At 42.4% G+C, this 20,749-nt stretch overlaps 1 protein-coding gene and 1 pseudogene across 1 annotated transcript; both read left to right on the forward strand.

Moving 5' to 3' along the window:
• Positions 1-226: 226 nt before the first annotated feature.
• Positions 227-8,189, forward strand: LOC107375579 (small ribosomal subunit protein uS11m pseudogene; annotated as a pseudogene).
• Positions 8,190-9,207: 1,018 nt separating this feature from the next.
• LOC107375662 (HPS6 biogenesis of lysosomal organelles complex 2 subunit 3) lies at positions 9,208-12,930 on the forward strand. The gene is made up of 2 exons (XM_015944315.3): positions 9,208-9,425; positions 9,522-12,930. Exon 2 carries the CDS (start codon positions 9,531-9,533, stop codon positions 12,267-12,269), a length of 2,739 nt encoding a protein of 912 aa, XP_015799801.3. The 5' UTR covers positions 9,208-9,425; positions 9,522-9,530; the 3' UTR covers positions 12,270-12,930.
• The last annotated feature ends 7,819 nt before the right edge of the window (positions 12,931-20,749 follow it).

Below are 20,749 nucleotides of genomic sequence, written 5' to 3' on the forward strand. Positions count from 1 at the left end.
TCTGCTTGCAGAAAGTAACAAAAGTAAATGATGTGAAAGCAAAAGTGGGGGGTAAAGATGCAGTTCTCAGCACAGATTTACTGACCAGATAAAGTAAAATAAAACAAACAATACAAGTCACGAGCATGTAACATTTTCAAGTTAGTGGGTGAAGCCGGAGCCAAGGCTCTCGATTTATGGCCGATCTACGTTCCAGCCCTCAAGTATGGCCACGAGCTTTGGGTAGATGGATGGACAGACAGATGGACAGAGACGAACAGGCGTGCGGACGGACGGACGGACAGACGGACGGATGGACGGACGGACGGACGGATGGATGGATGGATGGATGGATGGATGGATGGATGAATGGATGGACGGACGGATGGACGGACGGAAGGAAGGATGGATGGACAGAGACAAACAGGTGGGTGGATTGATAATTGGACAGATATATGGATGGATGGATGACAGACAGATGGACGAACAGATGGATGTATACATGGATGGATGGACAGATGGATGTATAGAGCTCCGGGAGTTGACGTCTCTTCTCCCGGCATGCAACAGTTCAAATCGAAACGGCGCCATTAGGCAGGCAGAAGCCGGCAGCTGTACTATTTGTTATTGTCAGAAAACTCAATCAAACAGGAAATATGGTAGATTCCTGTTGTGCCCCAGGATGCAGAACAGACGCGGACGTCATAAGGAATGACCCATCTACAGGATTCCCCAAGATCCGGAGCACTGCAAACGTTGGATCATTGTAATAAAACGCACTAGTGACCGGGCTAAAATGAAACTGTGGGATCCCGAGAGTAAAGGTTTTCGCTTATGCAGCGACCGCTTCATATCAGGTACTTAAACAAATGTTTCCTCAACTGTGTATGGTATTTATTTTAAATACTTTTATTACGATTCTTAGTGGGCTTCCTAAACTTATTTAGGCGTGGCTTTTTCTGTCTTATTACTCACAGCAACAAGTAAACATCATGTAAAACGTTGCCTCGTGAGTTCTGCGTGCTGCCGTTTACGTGTTTTATGATCACAGCAGTTAACCGGCTAAACTGTATTTAATTTTTAAGCAATGGTTGATCAATTGTCAGATCACACATAAAAAGCACTTTGGATTGCTATTATCTGTCTCATCGAGACAGATCCTGAGACGCTCCTGCCTTACATATTTCTTTTATTCACGGAAAAAAAAAATCAAACTAGTGATTTCTCTTGGCGTTCAGTTTATACATTCAAACAGCACAGCACTCTATTTAAACTACCTACGTGTAAATCTGTTATTTGTCCATCCATCCATCCATTTTCGTCCGCTTATCCGGAGTCGGGTTGCGGGGGCATGTAGCGTCGAGAGGCCCTGACTTCCCTCTCCCCAGCCGCCGGAGCCAGCTCCTCCGGGTAAATCCCATGGGGTTCCCCGGCCAGGTCCAGTAAGAAGTCCGCTCCGACAGCTTCTGGCGTTTTTAAAAAGTATCCCAGGGGCACGGTAAGGGTCGGAGATGTTTAGTCTATTTAATTTCTGACTATATAAAACGATTTCTTCGGTTTTAAAGTGTGAAGTAAACTCCGACGAAGTAAAGTCCAAGCGGATCCCGTTCACGTTCATGGTTACATCCGTGTTTGTTTACCTTTTTTTCCTGCCAAAACGGCATCTACTAACTGAGTCACGTGGGGTCTGGAGCTCTATACATGGATGGAGAGACAGATGGATGTATACATGGATGGACAGACAGATGGATGTATACATGGATGGACAGACAGATGGATGTATACATGGATGGACAGACAGATGGATGTATACATGGATGGACAGACAGATGGATGTATACATGGATGGACAGACAGATGGATGGACAGATGAATGTATACATGTGTAGCGTTATGGATTTATGCTCTTTTATGAAAGAGGAACCATGCTACGTATTAATTCGGAATATTAATTTTAGTAAATCAATAACCAAATTTTATATTGTTCAGAAGACTCAAAGGTTGTTTTCATCCATAAACTGCCGATAATATCTGAGTGTCTGTGTTTCAGTTCAATGAGGAAACAAGTTTGAAGGATTAAAAGTTTTAATTCTTCAAATTAAACTAATGATTTTGAAAATTGACAAACAGGAAATAACAATCACATTGGCAACTTTGTGGGACAATCTTTTAACAGTTTATATGCTGTTCTTGCTCAAATAGACCTTCTGGTGAATTTATGAAGATTGAGAATGTTGTGACATGAATGCGTGTGTGAGTCTGATTTTGCTTCAAGAAGAAACAGGTGTCTGAGTGAAGTGATGGTTTGGATAAACTTAGGTCTTATCAGAGAACTGCATCAAACGCTAAAACCGTGCTCTGTCTCACCGAACTCTTGTGGACCCTCTTTCGGATCCGGGCCGTGGAGGATGTTGTGGTTCATCCAGATGACACCGGCGGCTGACAGGAGACATAGGTGTCGAACGGAACCGGTCCAGAGTTGCCCTCGGTACACGTGGATGGTAGAGCGTTTTATCGATGCGCTTTCTTAAGTTAATTCACTCAGAAATCAAAAGACTCGGTAATGAGTCTTCGTTAGAAGTCGCGATTCAGCTATTCTGCCTGGCTTGGCAGAAACAGCGTGAAAGGGGGGAAGAACGAGCCAACAGGCTCTGCCCCCCCTTTGGTTTTCAGGTCTGTTCTCTCTCGTTGTCCAACACGAACTGAATCAAAAGACTGAAAACTTACCAAAAACCTTTCTCTTCTCAAAGCAAAACATGTGCGTCATCAAATGTGTCTGGAGTTTACTGTGGGCAAGATGTGTGTGGGTGTGTGTGAATGTTTGTGTGCTTGAGTGTGAAGGTCAGTACCACACATTCAACATTATCTACTTAAGTGTGGATTCATTAATCCATTATAATTACCCCAAAGCATACTAGTCATTCATTTGATTAAACACATTTATAATGAGCAAAATGATAATGGTTATTTTAACATTAAAATCAAGAAAAAGAAGTTTAAACTTTATGTTTTGACTTGGTCTGGGTACAACTCATGTAAACACATCTTCTGGTAGACTGCAGGTGGCAGATGTTATGGTTTCCTCCCAGACTCGCTGGCGTTCAGGTCTTAATCTGTGGGTGAAAGTTCTCAGCGACCCAGCTATGACCCAGCTGAGTCCAACACCACCATTGTGACAGAAAACTCATATTTCCTCACGTTACACATGGATGGAGAGACAGATGGATGTATAAATGGATGAACAGACAGATGGACGGACAGATGGATGTATACATGGATGGAGAGACAGATGGATGTATACATGGATGGAGATACAGATGGACGAACAGATGGATGTATACATGGATGGATGGACAGATGGATGTATACATGGATGGAGAGACAGATGGATGTATACATGGATGGAGAGACAGATAGATGTATACATGGATGGAGAGACAGATGGATGTATACATGGATGGATGGACAGATGGATGTATACATGGATGGAGAGACAGATGGATGTATACATGGATGGAGAGACAGATGGATGTATACATGGATGGAGAGACAGATAGATGTATACATGGATGGAGAGACAGATGGATGTATACATGGATGGATGGACAGATGGATGTATACATGGATGGAGAGACAGATGGATGTATACATGGATGGAGAGACAGATGGATGTATACATGGATGGAGAGACAGATGGATGTATACATGGATGGAGAGACAGATCGATGTATACATGGATGGACGGACAGATGGATGTATACATGGATGGAGAGACAGATGGATGTATACATGGATGGACAGACAGATTGACGAAGAGATGGATGTATACATGGATGGAGAGACAGATGGATGTATACATGGATGGACAGACAGATAGATGTATACATGGATGGACAGACAGATTGACGAAGAGATGGATGTATACATGGATGGAGAGACAGATGGATGTATACATGGATGGACAGACAGATAGATGTATACATGGATGGACAGACAGATTGACGAAGAGATGGATGTATACATGGATGGAGAGACAGATGGATGTATACATGGATGGACAGACAGATAGATGTATACATGGATGGACAGACAGATTGACGAAGAGATGGATGTATACATGGATGGAGAGACAGATGGATGTATACATGGATGAAGAGACAGATGGATGTATACATGGATGGAGAAACAGATGGATGTATACATGGATGGAGAGACAGATGGATGTATACATGGATGGAGAGACAGATCGATGTATACATGGATGGACGGACAGATGGATGTATACATGGATGGAGAGACAGATGGATGTATACATGGATGGAGAGACGGATGGATGTATACATGGATGGAGAGACAGATGGATGTATACATGGATGGAGAGACAGATGGATGTGTACATGGATGGAGAGACAGATGGATGTATACATGGATGGAGAGACAGATGGATGTGTACATGGATGGACGGACAGATGGATGTATACATTGATGGAGAGACAGATGGATGTATACATGGATGGACAGACAGATTGACGAAGAGATGGATGTATACATGGATGGAGAGACAGATGGATGTATACATGGATGGACAGACAGATAGATGTATACATGGATGGACAGACAGATTGACGAAGAGATGGATGTATACATGGATGGAGAGACAGATGGATGTATACATGGATGGACAGACAGATAGATGTATACATGGATGGACAGACAGATTGACGAAGAGATGGATGTATACATGGATGGAGAGGACAGATGGATGTATACATGGATGAAGAGACAGATGGATGTATACATGGATGGAGAAACAGATGGATGTATACATGGATGGAGAGACAGATGGATGTATACATGGATGGAGAGACAGATGGATGTATACATGGATGAAGAGACAGATGGATGTATACATGGATGGAGAAACAGATGGATGTATACATGGATGGAGAGACAGATGGATGTATACATGGATGGAGAGACAGATGGATGTATACATGGATGGATGGATGGATGTATACATGGATGGATGGATGGATGTATACATGGATGGAGAGACAGATGGATGTATACATGGATGGATGGATGGATGTATACATGGATGGAGAGACAGATGGATGTATACATGGATGGAGAGACAGATGGATGTATACATGGATGGACGGACAAATGGATGAATAGATGGATGGACAGACAGACCTAAAGAATGCAGGATAGAACCAGATGTCTGAACATGACGAAAACATTTTATGTTTTTATCTGAGATAGCATAAATAAATAAATAAATCACGCTTTAGATTAAAAAACCACTTTAACCATGACTTCATTGTGTGAAGTGAAATAAACAACTGATCGTTTAATGTAATGAAAAACTGATTTATTATTGATGTCTTGATCTGATCACACGTGTGAAATTTGATCTCAGTCAGGTATAATTGAGGAGCATTGTTTTTAAAAATAACATTAAAATATAAGAAAGAACTTTAACAAAGTGCTATGCTAACACTAAGTAAATATAATTAGCACATCCTCAAGTTTGTTTGAATGTAGCCAAGAAAAAATGTGCAGATTACTTAAAATAATCCTATTTTGTCTCTGCTACTGGCAGATATTTGGTCATTTAGGAATGACTCTCTAAATGAAATCAGTGCAATTTAGTTTCACAGTGTGGGCTGAGATTAATGCTGCCAAAAATATGTCATAGTAAAAGAAAATGTTTTATTATTTTATTTTAATATATTTATGGCTTTCAAAACCAAATGACATTGTAATTCTGAGTTGTTTTCTCCCTTTGTAATTAATGATACGAACAGAAAATGTTTGTTTTCTCCTGTTTGTTAGTTATTGACACTCAGCTTTTTTCATCAGCAGATGAAGAGGCAGGACATCACTTCTCCAAACAGCACAAGTCCACATCTGTGGTGTGAATCAGGTCGCCTCTATTCCCAGCAGCTAATCAAAGATAGTCTGTTTCGCAGCTTTGTCTTGACCCTGATGAGGATTTTTACTGAACGGCTGTTTTTCCCTAATTTTTTGCCAAAATCTGAAATTCTCTTGCCAAAAATTAAAATAGAAAAGGAAAAGTAGTGAAACAGAATATTGGTTTCATTTTGTGCCAGTTAGGATGTTTACTCACCACATGATCTGGATATAAAGCTTGTTTCCATAGTTACTCAGCATCATGTAACTGTGAAAACAACTATTTTTATTGGTTCAAAGACCCTCAGTTAGGATGTCTTTGAAATAGCAAATTTTAAAAATAAAGATAATGTAGGACTTTACCCAGCTATATCACCGTGATACTTTTAGGCCTAAAGACCTGAAAGATATGGTTAATAAAATCTAATATATGCTATACAGATGTCCAAATTTTGATTTACTGGATTGTTTTATTGTTCTTGTTTGGGTTTCTGTACATGCATACAGAATAGAATAGAATAGAATAGAATAGAATAGATCATGTTTATGCTTCTAAGTAGTTAAAGAGCAAGTCATCCCCAACCAGAGTCTTACTCCACTCCCGCCTCAACAAATGCTGATGTCTGGCAGACCGAGAGGGCGGAGCCTCTAACAAATAGATACAAACAGGCTCACAACAATGTTGTGACATCATAATGTACCCGCTAACATCTTAGTGTATCTCTTAGACAATAGCAATGGCAGATTTAAATTCAAGTGCAGTACAGAGTTTTTACCTGAAGAGGGTGCTGAAACTGACAGTTTTAGGCAGAATATTCAAATTTTAACTAAGATGCACTAAAGTGCATAATTATTGACTACACATGTCTACAGCATGATTAGACACTCGTTTATTGAGTTTATCAGCAAAAAAATGTCGATTTGGGGTGACTTGCTCTTTAAAGATTGTTTTCAGTCTGTTCTGGTTGCTTGTACATATTGTATATAAGGACTGTCCCTTGTTTTTATATCTAACTGCTTTTATCTTATTTCTATCTTGTTTGTTTTTATCTTATCTGTCTGTTGTTCCTTTGTAAAGCTAATTGTCATTGTAAATGAGAATGAGTTCTCAATTGACTCATCTGGTTAAATAAAAGTTCAATCAATCAAAAAAAATACAATAGAAAAGCTTTCATTGTCATTAGAAAGCATATATTGAAATTACAGATACATTCATATCAGTACAACAAACCAATGAATCAGAATACTTTACAACCAATTTAAAGCAACATCATGAAATTCAATTCAAATTCAAAAATGCTTTATTAATCCCAGAGGGAAACTGGTTTAGGATGAATAAATGAACGCCAATGTCATAAAAGGTAACATAAAGACAAGTATGATGTCAAATAAAGAAAGGAGGAAACAGTCACTGGCCTTAGCAGCTTGGATTGTGAAGGACACTGCTATTAAGAAACCCACAGCAATTTGGCATCACTTTCAGAATTTTTTTTCATGGAATCTAAAGCTAATGGGCATAAAAGTATATAAAACACCTAAATACATTTTTCAAATTATAAAATGATAATTATTTTTGGATCAATATTTTAAATTCATTCTTTAAAAAGTTTGCTTTTTCTTTAAAAAAATAAAATGTTTTTTTTCCTGTCCTCACTTCTGTCAAGTAGGTGGCAGTAACACACATACATTAATGACTGTCATGAAACTTCAAAGGAAGAAGAATTTACCTTTACCGCAGACATATACGTAGACACGCCATGGACTGGCGCTGCCATAGTGGCCAGAAGCCGGTTTAGAAGTGCGGCGAGACACCAGGAGGCAGAAGCCTCTGAAACAAAGTCTGACAAAGAGTTCAGCTTTTATCCTCCTATGCCTGGCCAAGACAGCGCACTGAGCTGGGGCGGAAAGAAGTTTGACGAATTACCAATAGTTCACATTAATGCCACATACAACAGCACACACATCCAGCTCACAGACAGCACAGGACAGTCCATGGTCAGGACATCCTGTGGCACCAAGGGCTTCAAGAACATTAAGAAGTCCACACCCATCGCTTCTCAGACTGCAGGAATCTCCGCTGCTGCTAAAGCCACGGCCAAGGGAGTCACATTTGTTCGGGTGGTGGTCAAAGGTCTGGGTCCTGGACGTCTGTCTGCCATCAAAGGCCTGGCCATGGGAGGCCTGGAGGTGGTATCCATCACCGACAACACCCCTGTGCCACACAATGGCTGCCGTCCACGTAAAGCCAGTAGGATGTGATGTCTGGGCCAATGTGTCACATGCATGCATTGTGTAACTCTCTGGCTCTGAGCTGAACTACATGAGGCAGTTTTGGGATGTAATTGTAGTTCATGAGACGCCCTCTGCTACTGTCGACCTTCCATGTCCCTGCAGCTCCTCCAGTCACCATCAGCTGTCTGAGGAACAAGCATGGAACTGTATTTGATCCTTTTGTGTGTTTTCACCTTTTATCACTTGAGCAGTGTCAAGTCAGATCCATCCATCTATCCATATATTTTCTGAACCCGCTTGTCCATGTGGGGTTGCGGGGGGGGGCTATCTCCAGCGATCAATGGGCAATCAGGCGGGGTACACTCTGGATAGAGAGCCAGTCCATCGCAGAGCAGTCAAGTCAGATGTGTAAGTTGATGTATCTGTAAGTCCAGAAGGTCTTTAGGAAAACTTATGTTAATGATTTGACAAAACAGTTGCCTTTTTCCACATCATTCATCAGCAGATGCTGCCCATCATTAATTAAATGAGGCCTAATTAAATGCTTGTTTTAGAAAACAAAATCTGTAAAAAAAAAAAATTAAAAAATGTGGCCTGATGCCATTTTAAATGGGACCCAGTGCGTTCATTTCAACTGAAAAAAAGGTGCATTTTATCTAGCTTTATCATAAAATCAGACCCAAAGTATGGCATGATAATTAAAATATAAATATAATTAAACCAAATAAATAAAAAATTAATTTTCAAATAAAATCCTATCAGGTAGGCTAGAAAAGTCGCTAGTAATACCACGTGATTTTTTTATTTTTATTTCCCAATTGTACGCCGGTTGTTGTAACCATAGGCTGCACAGAAACGGGCATAGTTGATCACTCTGCATTGACTTTGGAGAGTGCGGAGACCCATCTAACATGGCGGCAAGGCTACGCCCTCCAGCGCCCAATGGGGCGCCTACTTATTTATGTTTATGGTCTTTACGTCAGTACGTCAGCGTTCAGCTCCTCCTCTTATGTAAAAACACTCTCGGCATCCGGAAGTTATCAGTCTCGTGACGTTAGATGAGTGCTAGTACAGCTTCGGAATGACTAGTGTACCTATTTTTTTTTACCCCTAAACGTTTGAGCTGTCATAAATAACTTTTGAACTGTCGCTGTCAGCTACCGGTTTAGCTCTGTTACCGTTTTACAAACATGGAGCTAACAGAATGGACCGCTTTCGAAGGATGTATCCCTCCGCACCTTCGGGATGAATACTTCCACAGGACCTAGCTCCTCTGTTAGCCTCACTGAAGTACTGAGGTTAGATTTATTATCCACACAAGCTAACAGGCTCGTTTAATACGTTGTGACAAAAATTCATTAAACCCCGTTTTTTGTTTGTTTGTTTTTAACTAGGCGGTGAACATGTCAGAATTTTGGTTGGATGAACTGTCAAATTTCGGGGACTATGCAAACAACCAGGAGCTGACAGACATACTGACTCTGTCTAATGATCCGAACAGCGTGTCAGATGTTCGTGTGAGCCCAGATGGACGTCACATTCATATCATCCTGCGCAAGCCTAAGGTCGGTCTTGTGACGTTTGACAAGTATGAAAGCCCCCAGTCGGGTCAGACCCACAAGAAGCTGGAGCTGTCTTCTTCCAGAACGCTTCCCGTGGTGGACATTTGCTACCTGGACCATCATAATAACAATAACAGCAGCAGAGGCACGGCGGCTGTTGCGGTGGTTTATGAGAATGGAAAAGCGGAGTTCTGGAGCTTCCATGAGCGCAAGGCTGGCTGGCGTCTTCTGCAGACGGCAGATTTGTGCAACGGTCCCCGGGCCAGAGTTGTGTCCGTCTGCGCGTGCTCCAGTTTCATCATCTGGTGTGAGGAGCGACCACCCCCAGAAAGCTCCCCGAGCCTCGGCTCTACCAGGAACAAGCTGGAGTTCTGCGTTTGCAGGCGCGACTTTGAGGTGGAGGACGGATCTGTCAGTTTAGGAGGAGTGAAAATCACCCTCCACAACAGCCCCAAATTCACCGTGATGAGCTCAGGTGATTATGTGCATCTTGTGCCTTACATGAAAGGGAAACCACTGCAGTGCGTCTCATCTAAGTTTTTACTCACCTGGTCACCTCACCATGACTCGTTCACTGTCAGCGCTGTGTGCAAAAACACACCGATAAAAAAGGTTTCAGCCAAAGAATCTGACTTTAAGAAACTGATAACCGATTGTTTGGGTTATTTTTTTGCTCTCGAGCCCCCTGAGCTCTATAACGCTTCTCCTACAGGCTGCGGAGGCCTGCTGCTCCTCCTCAGCACCGGCTGGTTGTGTCTCCTGCAGAAAGACGGGACGCTGAGACACGTCTACAAACTGCCAGGGAACAGTTTGGCAAAACACGGCACTCACACCAGCTTTTGTATGTACCAAAACATTCTGGCTCTTGTAGTTGGACAAACACTGCACCTAATCGAGTCGAGCTGCGGCAAGGAGCTGCAAACGTTTTTATTAAAGGCCAAAGGAATGTTATTTGTAAACCCGGCTAGAAGACAAACTCCATTTCTGCTGTCTGACACTGGACTTTTCGTGGTTCTGGACAAGAAAACGGACGCCTCGAACTGCAGCTCAAAGGTGAAACCAGTCGAGACTGTTCATCCTGAAGCCCTGCTGGTGGAAGCTGTCTTTGAGGAGGCGTGTAAGTACTACCAGCAGAGGAGCCTGAGCAGCACCCAGCTCACTGTGGACGCGCTGAAACGAGGACGATTCCAGGCTCCCATCTCTTTAGCCTCCATCCTCAGGTGCTACCTCAGCACAGGTTTGAGGAAGAAGGACGCAGAGATGCTACTGAACCCGGGAGGGGGACTTATTGCAGGACAAGGCAAGCTAATGGTCTCCCTGGAGGGTGAGCTCAGGATTCTGGTGTCGCTGGAGGAGCTGAAGGGGAGTTTAGTGAGGGGGGGGCCTAAAGAGGTGGAGGTCATGTGTGAGAATCTGGTGGAGAAGGAGATGGTGAGACTGCTGTCGTCTTCCGAGTTGGATAAAGAAGCCCTGCTGTACCTGAACTCCATCTTCAGCATCTTCCCTTGCCAGGCGTGGAGGGCTGCTCAGGCTGCACTACAGCTGCACTACAACGGGGAGGGCTCTCTGTCCAGCAGGGCCCCCCCAGACGTTTGGAAAACGGTCCTCAGTCTCACAACAACCTCCAGCCCCACAGCTGTGCTGTTATTCACAAACGGGCAGCCGAAACGCAACCACGGCGTCAGAAACGACCACACCCGTAAACCTGCAGCCTTCCTGCCTGTGTTTGAGCTCCTCTGTCGGTCCATTCTCCACTTCCAGCCCACGTGGTTGCCGAAGTTCCTGGAGCTGGCGCAGCAGCAGCAGGGCTCTGCAGGTTTGGGTTTGAGTCTGGCTTCCTCCTCCTGGAGCTTTTCCGGCGGGAGAGGAGGGGAGGGCGGGGAGAACAACATGCCCCTCTACAGACGGGCGTTGTGCGTCTTGTCCGGTGTGAATCCAGACGGAGACCAGGACCTGGAGGTGGAGCTGCTGCTGGTCGGTGGGCGGCCTAACGCCATCCTGCAGGCGCTGAGGATCCTCATGAGGAAGCAGCAGTGGGAGCGGGTCACCCAGGTGGCCCAGCGCTTCTGCAAGCAGAGCCCGCTGCTCAACAAGGAGATTTTCACTACTCTGCTCTGTGAGGTGACTCATCACAGAGACCTGGACCCCTACCTGGACCTGCTCTGGGCCTTGTGCCCCGAAGACTTCACTGTCACTACCATCCTTAACTTGGTGCTGAAAAACCTTCCGTCCCCTCACACCCCCTCCCACCCTGCAACATTTTTCATGTCCCACGCCACCCCCTCCTCCCCGTCTCCCTTTGCAGACCCCGACAGCAGCCAGCTGACCATCGGCTTGCTGAAGCCGCTTCTGAGAAAGGTTCTCCAGCGGGAGACCAAACCCAGCCAGCGCTACGTCGACATCCTCCAGTCGCCGCTCTACCCCCCTCCAGCTCTGCCCCGTCAGCCCACCGACCCGCTGGGCTGTGTCACAGATCCCAGCGCCGACTCGGCAGCTCTTCGTGCAGAAACACCCGAGTTACAGTCGTCTACAAACATTCAACGGTCCGGTGTTGCACTTCCTGCTGACCCACTTACATAAACATGAACAAAGCAGCACATTCCACACGATCAATAGGGAATGTGTCAACAACGGTATTCAGATATGTCGTGGGGACAATAATTAACTGACTTGATTGTGTGTTTTTGAACAAGTTGCCTACTAGAAGCTCTAAAGTGACTACTGGTCCTACCAGGGTAAACGTGGTAGGAGGGTTTGAAATTGCATCTCCAGTGTTATTTATCTCCTCCCTCTTATTTATCCCCCTGTATATAAGAGTATACTGTACTGAAACAGTAATGGAGATTTATCGGTTTATCTCCTGAAAGCGTACGGATGAGTGTGGTCTTGCACTGAGGAACTTTTAAAGTGAAAATACAAACTTCTGGGTTTGTTTTAGTGCTTTGTAAAAAGAAAAAAAAACGATCTGCTGTCTTTCTAACCCACTTTCGAGAAACTGGACAAACTGGCCCTTTGTTTTGGGTAGAGGAGCTGGGGTCAAGGTTCGTTAGCTGACTTTTAGTTTCACATTAACCACATTATAAACGCCTAATCTTTCACCCACTTTGATGGCCTTGTTTAAATCTGCAAACTGAACCCACAACAGCCGCCGTGTCCCGGTTACGCTCTCCCAATCCCTTTCTCCCATTTTCCTCTCCGGACTCCATCTTGTCCTCTGTTCCTTCTCAGCCCGACTCCTGGGACATTCCAGACTAAATTCCCAGTAAAACTGACTCACGTTGGACCTTTAATTCAATTTTAATGTTAATCTTATTGGGATTCAAGTGTGTGTGGGACTGGTAACGACTAACACAAGCACCCTGCTGCTTCTTCCTGGACTTTAATGTTATTACGGGCTCTGTGCGTCCTCTCCTTTGCACTTTTTTATCTCACCAGTCAGTATTGTTTGAACCGGACTTTAGATGCATCTCTTGAAATGAAGGTTTTTCTGGTTTAAGTGCTGTAAAACAAAGCTGGGTTAGGTTTGTTTTAGTGTGATTTTTAACTTATGTGTGTACAGATTTTGTGGAAGGAAATGTGTAAAAGACTACTGATATAACTGTTGAGCCCTGCGCAGGTGAGGTGAAGATGTCTTCAGGTGTCTTTTGTGTGGCAATCTGACTCTAAAAACAGCCGGTGCCTTTCACAGCGGTGCTTTTCATCGACAGGCCCGTGTTACATTTCTGCTGCGTTGCTCAGAAGCCCGGGGGCGTACCAGAGAATCGTGAACACGCCGTTTAATGGAACCAACTCTATTGTTTAAAGTCTTTTAACTGGATTTTCCAATTTCCATAAGAAACCACCTGATTCCTGATTAAATCGGCGTCACGCCGACGTCTCCTTTAAGCATGTGTGACCAAACCTGATCAGCTGATGTCAGATCGCATCACACTCTTGGTACAGCCTGACTTTATACCTGTTTTATATCAAAACCTTAACTGCCTTAAACTTTGTTGCAGCTAACAGGAAGTTCCCCTTTACTTCCATGTTGAAGCTTTGTTAACTTTTGCCTACGCTGAATTTAGGAAGTATTTGTTTTAAAAAGGAACTGTAAGTATTTATGAGCAAACGCATGCCATTAAAATAACGATTAAAAATAAATCTGTCTGGATTTCTCACACGTTTCTGTCCTGGGTTTGTATCATGCAAATCTTTCATAATGTTGCTCTGCTGAACACTCATGGTGCATAAACGACTGAAAAGAGTCGTTTCACAGCCCGCCAACTCCCTCATCATTTACCTTGCAGTTCTTACACAGTGACAGCAAATAAAAACGCGTCCTCCTCCGACTTCATGTCCCGTCACGGACATTTAACAACAAAAACAAGAAACTGTCTTATTAGATTAGCCTCACTGGGCACAAACCGTAATAAGCTAATATCTAAGAGCACAGGGATTAGCGGAAAACAAATTGATGGCAGAAAAGTAGAAAGATGGATAGATTTGGCTTTATTTGAACTTGCATTAAAAAATGTTCTTAGAGGTATTAAAACACATTTATACATGTTCAAAATGAGCTAGAAGACACCTATTATCTCACCATTAGTTCATTTACTCCACTTGGTTTAACAAAAGGTATTCTTGCAACATCGTTACTGCTGTAGGCCCATAGTCTGTCAGCAGAATCCCAACTAGTCACAATCTCTTCCCTAAATCTCAGCCATCAATAATCCTCCAAGTAAAAAAAATGTAAATGAATCAAAATATTAAAGCAATAATCCAGTAAACGTTGCTGTGTTGGCTTATCAACTTATTTTTGACCCTTTTTTTTTAACATACGAAGAGTGATCACACACACACACACGCACGCCGATTACTGCTTCAGCAATTACTACCGTAATCTGTTTTGGGGGGAAATGGCGGATATAAGTGGTAATTTTTTAGTTATTTAAGTCTTAATTAGAGCCCAATGAAATAAGCCATCTCTTTTGTAAATTCAGTTTATATTTTCAGAATAAACCTTTATTTAGGTCGTAAAATGATTTAGGGTTTATGTAACATAAGAATGGATTTTAAATGATGTCAGACACTAAACTCTGAATGTGAGTCAACTTACATGCGTGGCCTGAACTTTCACCTCTGTGTGAGAGCCTGAGGTCGTTTTACACTTCTGTGCTAATAGCATTGGTATTTTCTCACCAAATTATTGCTTTTAGAGAGATACTATGCAACTTTTTCAGTTTTAAAAAGCATTTTCTTAAGCCAGTATGTGCTAAAACGACCCTTTACATGCTTAATGAAATGTTACTCAGACCCCCACCGCCCTCTGTGGCCAGAATACGGCATTTGCAACTTCAGTGCCGGTCCAGTTTGTTGGGCCCAATCATCGCACTGTGCCCTACGGTCTTCTGTGAAGTGGACTTGGAAGAATTGTGCAGTAAGGCTTCGAGTGCATAGAACACAACTGCAAATAATTGCCGAATTGGGACAGGGAGTACTGCGTCATCGACCACAGCTCATGCCGGGATGCTGGTCACTGTGCTACTTATTTTTTATACAACCAAACTATTTTACATGCATTGCTGCCTTGTCTAAAACATTCAGAGCATCAATTAATCGTCCAAAAATGAACTACTTTCATTTGAAAATATGTTTTTCAGAAAAGGCACTTGAGCCTTTTCTCGCGCAGCAATGGGTTATGGCCATGGCCCTTAAGTGTGGATCAACGGTGCAAAAGGACACCCTACGCTGGTGATGGGTGGAGCAACACTGATGCGTCTGCGCATGTATCTAGCTCATAGAGCGAGATCCCGTGTTGGTGCCATTGGTGCGCATCATTTAGGAAGTAGTCACGTGACCGATACAGCTGCTGTTTTGCTTGTCAGTGAAGTGCCGAACCGTGTCTCCGTCTGTCAACGGGATGAGTTTCTGCCAAAAAGTCTATCTTTTGAAGCAAAATTATTCCACTGATACATCATGGAGCCAGAAAGAAAACAGATGGTGCTCCGTGAGGGATCATTTTGTTCTTTTTATTTTGTTCTTTTTTCCTTGTTTCATCCTGTTGCTCTCCATTTCTGCTTGATCTATCAGAATTTTGTTTCTAAAGGATTCTTACTAAATCATTCTTGCTATTTTCTGCAGGTTAAATGTTGCATTTGCTCAACTAAACTTTCATACATTAATAAAAGAATGTCGTCAATGTGAGACATCATGGAAAATGCATGTGGAAATATGGCCGTCAGAGCGGGGGGTCAGGCCAGCCCACATTGGGTAAACGCCACAGCGGGACTTGATGTCAGTAGAGTCTCGCTATTAAGTCTGCCTGCAAAGATGATTATGATCCAGCAGGTGTCAGTAGACAAACAGTGACACGGTGTTGACACAGAATCGATACAGTTTGGGTAATGTGCCGAAACGCTTCACAAGGCCTCATCTACCTGTCACTACCCTACACACTCGCACCTCTGACCGGGAAACACGCAATTGAAGGGCGTAAGTGTGAAAGTGCGAGTATTGGGCCTTGGGTTTAGAAAAAAATGGAGCGGACATACCTGGCACTGCAGTCAGCATATTTTAGATCAGTGTTTTCCAACCCTGGTCCTCAAGACACACTGTCCTGCATGTTTTTCATGTTGCCCTTTTAAACAGCAGTGTTTCCCTGCTGCCACACCTGACTTAAATTAATGAGCGATTAACAAGCATCTGCAGCACTTGATGTCCTCCCGAGGAGGCAGCGTAAATCAGGTGTGCTGAAGCAGGGACATGGAAAACGTGCAGGTCAGTGTGCTCTGAGGACCAGGGTTGGGAAACACTGTTTTAGATCATGAACACAGGTGATTTGTTTCATTTAGTGATGAATCACTCTTGTAGACACTACTGAAGGCTGGGGAGACGTCTCAGCTTTCAGATTTAGGGTGTCAAAAAGACAAATGCACAGGGCGGAGATGAGCTTTGCTTTTGGTTCTACTAAATGGACATGAGAGGGTGCTAAAAGCAAGCCAAAAAGTCTTAGTCTCCCTTTAAATAAATTATTTCTAGTTTATTTTTCTGACGAATCTCCTCTGGTCCAGTCTAAACCAGCTGCTGACACCTTTATGTGTAAGTAACCCTTTTAACCCTAAATAGAGCTGATGTGGGTCACAGGGTGCACATGTTTATTTAACTGTTCCCCTCCATGTAAAGATGCATCAGCAGCAAAGGGAGGGGTTTTAACTAAACTAAGATGATGTAATCAACCGACAGTACCTGATTCCTACCTTTGCCTTTTCTCCTCCATTCATATTGATTTTTCCTGCATCCAGCATCTCCAATTACAAGGCCCTAGGTCAGACTGCTGCTCCTGGAACGCCATCGATTCACTCACTCTAATTATAGCTGGTGAACAGTGATGCATTCCAAACCATGCGTCCTCTGCTTGTCTTTGAGCAGCTGGACTATCCTGCAGAGTGGCACAGATTAATGCACCACCACAGAAGAAGAGTGCATCATCGCACATTTTAATTGCAATATGCAGCAAAGAAGGCGATGAAATTTAGAAGTTTGAGTTGACCCAGTTTACTGATTTGAGAACCATTATGCAGCTCTCCATGGATCACTGCTTCAAAGTCCAGTTTTGGCTTTCCTTTAAATGTTGATCAGCACAAAGGTTATTCATGCAAACTAGTTTAGGACTAAGATGTGTTGTTGAAATGGAATGACTGATCTTAGAAAGCAACTGCGCTTTGCTTTTTTAATGAAATAATTTCAGTTCCAATTAAACGTTTTAATAAAGTTCAAGACTAAGTATTTCTGGATTAAAAGAAAATGTTTTGAGTCGTTTAGGTGTTTTGTCCTCTCTGGAAATTGCTATATGACACAGATCTTTCCAGGGTTTCAAGCATAAAAACAGACCTAGTTCTCTTTGTTCTTTGCTTTTCTGACATCACAAAGTAAAAACAGGGTTTGAAATTGGTTAATTTAAAAATGAAACACTACTAATTCTCTTTTAGAAAAGAATCGAAGAGCCTGAAATCAATTTTTATTCTTAGCTTGTTTTTCAACCTCTAAATTAATTTTCTGTTTTTATTCCACAAAAATTCCAAGTTTTATTATCTTAAAAAGGTGTTTACCGAAAAATATAAAGTCAATAAAACTGTAACAGAAGAGCTGGATTTCTTATGCAGAGCCGGTCCAAGACATATGTGAATTAAGTGATTGCTTTGGCCCCCCCAACACCAAGGGGCCCCCAAGAGCTCCAATGAGGTAAGGAAAACAATGTTTCAAAAAGGGTAGGACACTCTTTTAATCAATTCTTTTCAGTGGTGTCTAGCAGGAAAGAATTCCTTATAAGTCGTAAGTAAGGACGTTAAAACAACACCAGCCTTCCCCGTCGTGAGACCACAAACACTAAGTGACAGTGTGCGGTAGATCTGTCAGGCTTTTCTAATCCTAGTTTCACCGTCTATCTTCTATGAGAAGCTAATGCAGGAGGTAGGTGTAAGAGACTATTTTCACATTCAGCATGCACACAGGATGGTGTCGCCCTCTGCTGCCCGTGCTCTCCTCACCAATGGCACAGTTCCATGCATGATCTGTAGACCCCCTCGTCTCTGTTCATGGTGTAGTGCCCACATCTCCGCATTTCTATGGCTTCCTTAATCCATCTATTATATCTGTGTTGTTCGGTGGTTATGATCTTTGTACCATTGCAGTCCATTATGTGGTTTTCCCTTGTGCAGTGGTCTGTTACGGCTGATTTCTTTATTGTACTTTCTGCTTGTCTTACTGCTCTTGTTCTTCTTTGGCTTGTTTCCTTCCCTCCTTGCCATGTTCTGATGTTCTTGTGTTGAGTTGGCATCCGGTTTCTTCTATGTATGTTTCACTGCAGAGTTTGCATGGTATTTCATAAACGACTCCACACTAATGTCCTGCTGATTTCTTGCCCTTAGGGTGTACTAGTATTTTTCTAACTGTTGTGTGGTTTTGTTGGTGTTGTATGTTGTGTTTTTCATTGCTGCTCTTATTTTTTCTGTAATGCCTTTGATGTATGGAAGAGTTATCACTGGTTTTGGTTTTAGTTTTTCTGGCTTTCTGGTTGTTTGTTTTTGGTTGGTCTTTTCTTTCTGTTGTTTTTTGTTGTTTTCCTTTGTTTATTGCCCACGCTGGGTATCCACAGGTCTTTAAAGCATTTTGTATATGTTTACAGTTTCGTTCTTCTGTTATTATGTTTGCTCGGTGGTATAATGTTCTGATTGATCACTGGCCTTTTATGTATAGTAGGGTGTTCTGATGTCCATAATAAACATTGGTCTGTGTGTGTTGGTTTCCTGTGTGTGTTTATATTCAGGGTCCCGTCTTCTTATTTGCTTATGTTCATGTTCATTCTGTTTCTTCCTCATTTGTGAATTTTATGTTGTCTGTGTCGTCAATATTGTTCAGGTCTTTTGTTAGTGTCCCTGTTTGTCCTCTTGGTATGATTTCTAGTATGTCTTCTACATAGAGTTTCCATTATTTTGTTTTGCACTTTGGGGGGCAGTGGCATTGGCTTTTTGTTCTAAGTCCTCAGTGAGGAGAGCGCTGGCAGCAGAGGGCCACACCGTTCTCTGCTGCCCGCGAATAAACGGAGAAGGAAGTGACGCCGTCATTAGTGGCTAGCTCTGAAGATCGCAGGAGCGATCGAAACTGTTAGCAAGGTAAAAAAAATTAATAACTTTCCTGTCTTTAAACAAAGAACTTAAAAAAGCATTTAGATGAAACACACAGAATGATTATACAAAAGATGTCTCAGAATGACTGATTATAATTGGCAATAATAAATAAAAATGGATTTTCAGAGTTCCACACCTTTAATAATAAACTAAATATTTCACATGAAAAAACAACTGAGCTATATTATTTTTTATAGTGTAATTTGATTTTAGTGCAGTATATTTTACATGTTTTCAAATGCATGAACAAAAGATAGTAAACCTTACTTTTCACTGTTGGTCTGCTGATGTTACTTTCAAACTGTTGAATGAATTTACCACACTTAAATAACACTCTGCATTTCAAAATGCAAATTAATTAGAGCACTTTTGTTGGTTTGCTACTCCTGTAAAGTTAAAATCATTAGCCATAATAACACCTGTATGCTGTAATCTCATTACAAAAGATGCTAATGGTACTGTTACACAAATGGTGTAGCCTAGGAATGATGAATCATTGAGTGTACTTGATGTAGTGATGGGAATTTCGGCTCTTTTTAGAGAGCCAGTTCTTTTGGCTCAGCTCACCAAAAAGAGCCGGCTCTTTCGGCTCCCAAGTGGCTCCTCAGATTTTCTGTTGCGTAGAGTACATTTTTAACCAAAATAATGCAAAACTATATGTAAAATGATGTGCTAATGTGACAAAATGCAATATATCAAATATTTATCATTTCTATGGATTTAATAACTGAATACTTTAAGAAATCTCCACTTTCCGACTGCTGGCGCTCATTTTCTCACCGTCTTCGTCGCACTCTCCTCCCTCTCACTCGCCTTTTTCCTCCTCCTCATTCCCTCTCGTCTCCCTCCACCTGCATGTGCTCTGCTGTGTGTCAGAGTCTGATCCTCCCTCTTCCCCGCCCCTGCTGCTCTGTGTGTGGACAGTCTGGACACACAGTTACACATGTTGACCAATTGCCTTTAGCTTTCACCAAAGCAAGAGGGGACAGCTCCCAATGACGAGCTGGCTCCTGTCGTTCACTTCAAAGAGCTTAAGAGCCGGTTCGTTCGCAACCGACACATCACTAACTTGTTGGTATGGGGGGCCCCAAAAGGAAACCTGCTTAGGGCCCCATTAAGGCTTGGCCCTGTTAGGGCTCTGCATTTATTGAGGTAAAACCTAACAGCATGTCATAATCCACAGATTAAACTGAACAAAATATTCAGATTAACTATAAATCTAATTTTGATTCAAATTTTTACACATTTCTTGTCTTTTACATGCATTTTTAAGGACTTTTGGGGTTTTGATGATACAAAATAAGTGTATTATGTTGACTTGTTCAATCTGGCTTGATTTCAGTCTCTATACAAGCTGGTAGGCAGATTATCTTTTGGTTAAAAAAACAGAGGGAC

This window comes from Nothobranchius furzeri, chromosome 12 (assembly GCF_043380555.1).
Source record: "Nothobranchius furzeri strain GRZ-AD chromosome 12, NfurGRZ-RIMD1, whole genome shotgun sequence".
NCBI lineage: Eukaryota > Metazoa > Chordata > Actinopteri > Cyprinodontiformes > Nothobranchiidae > Nothobranchius > Nothobranchius furzeri.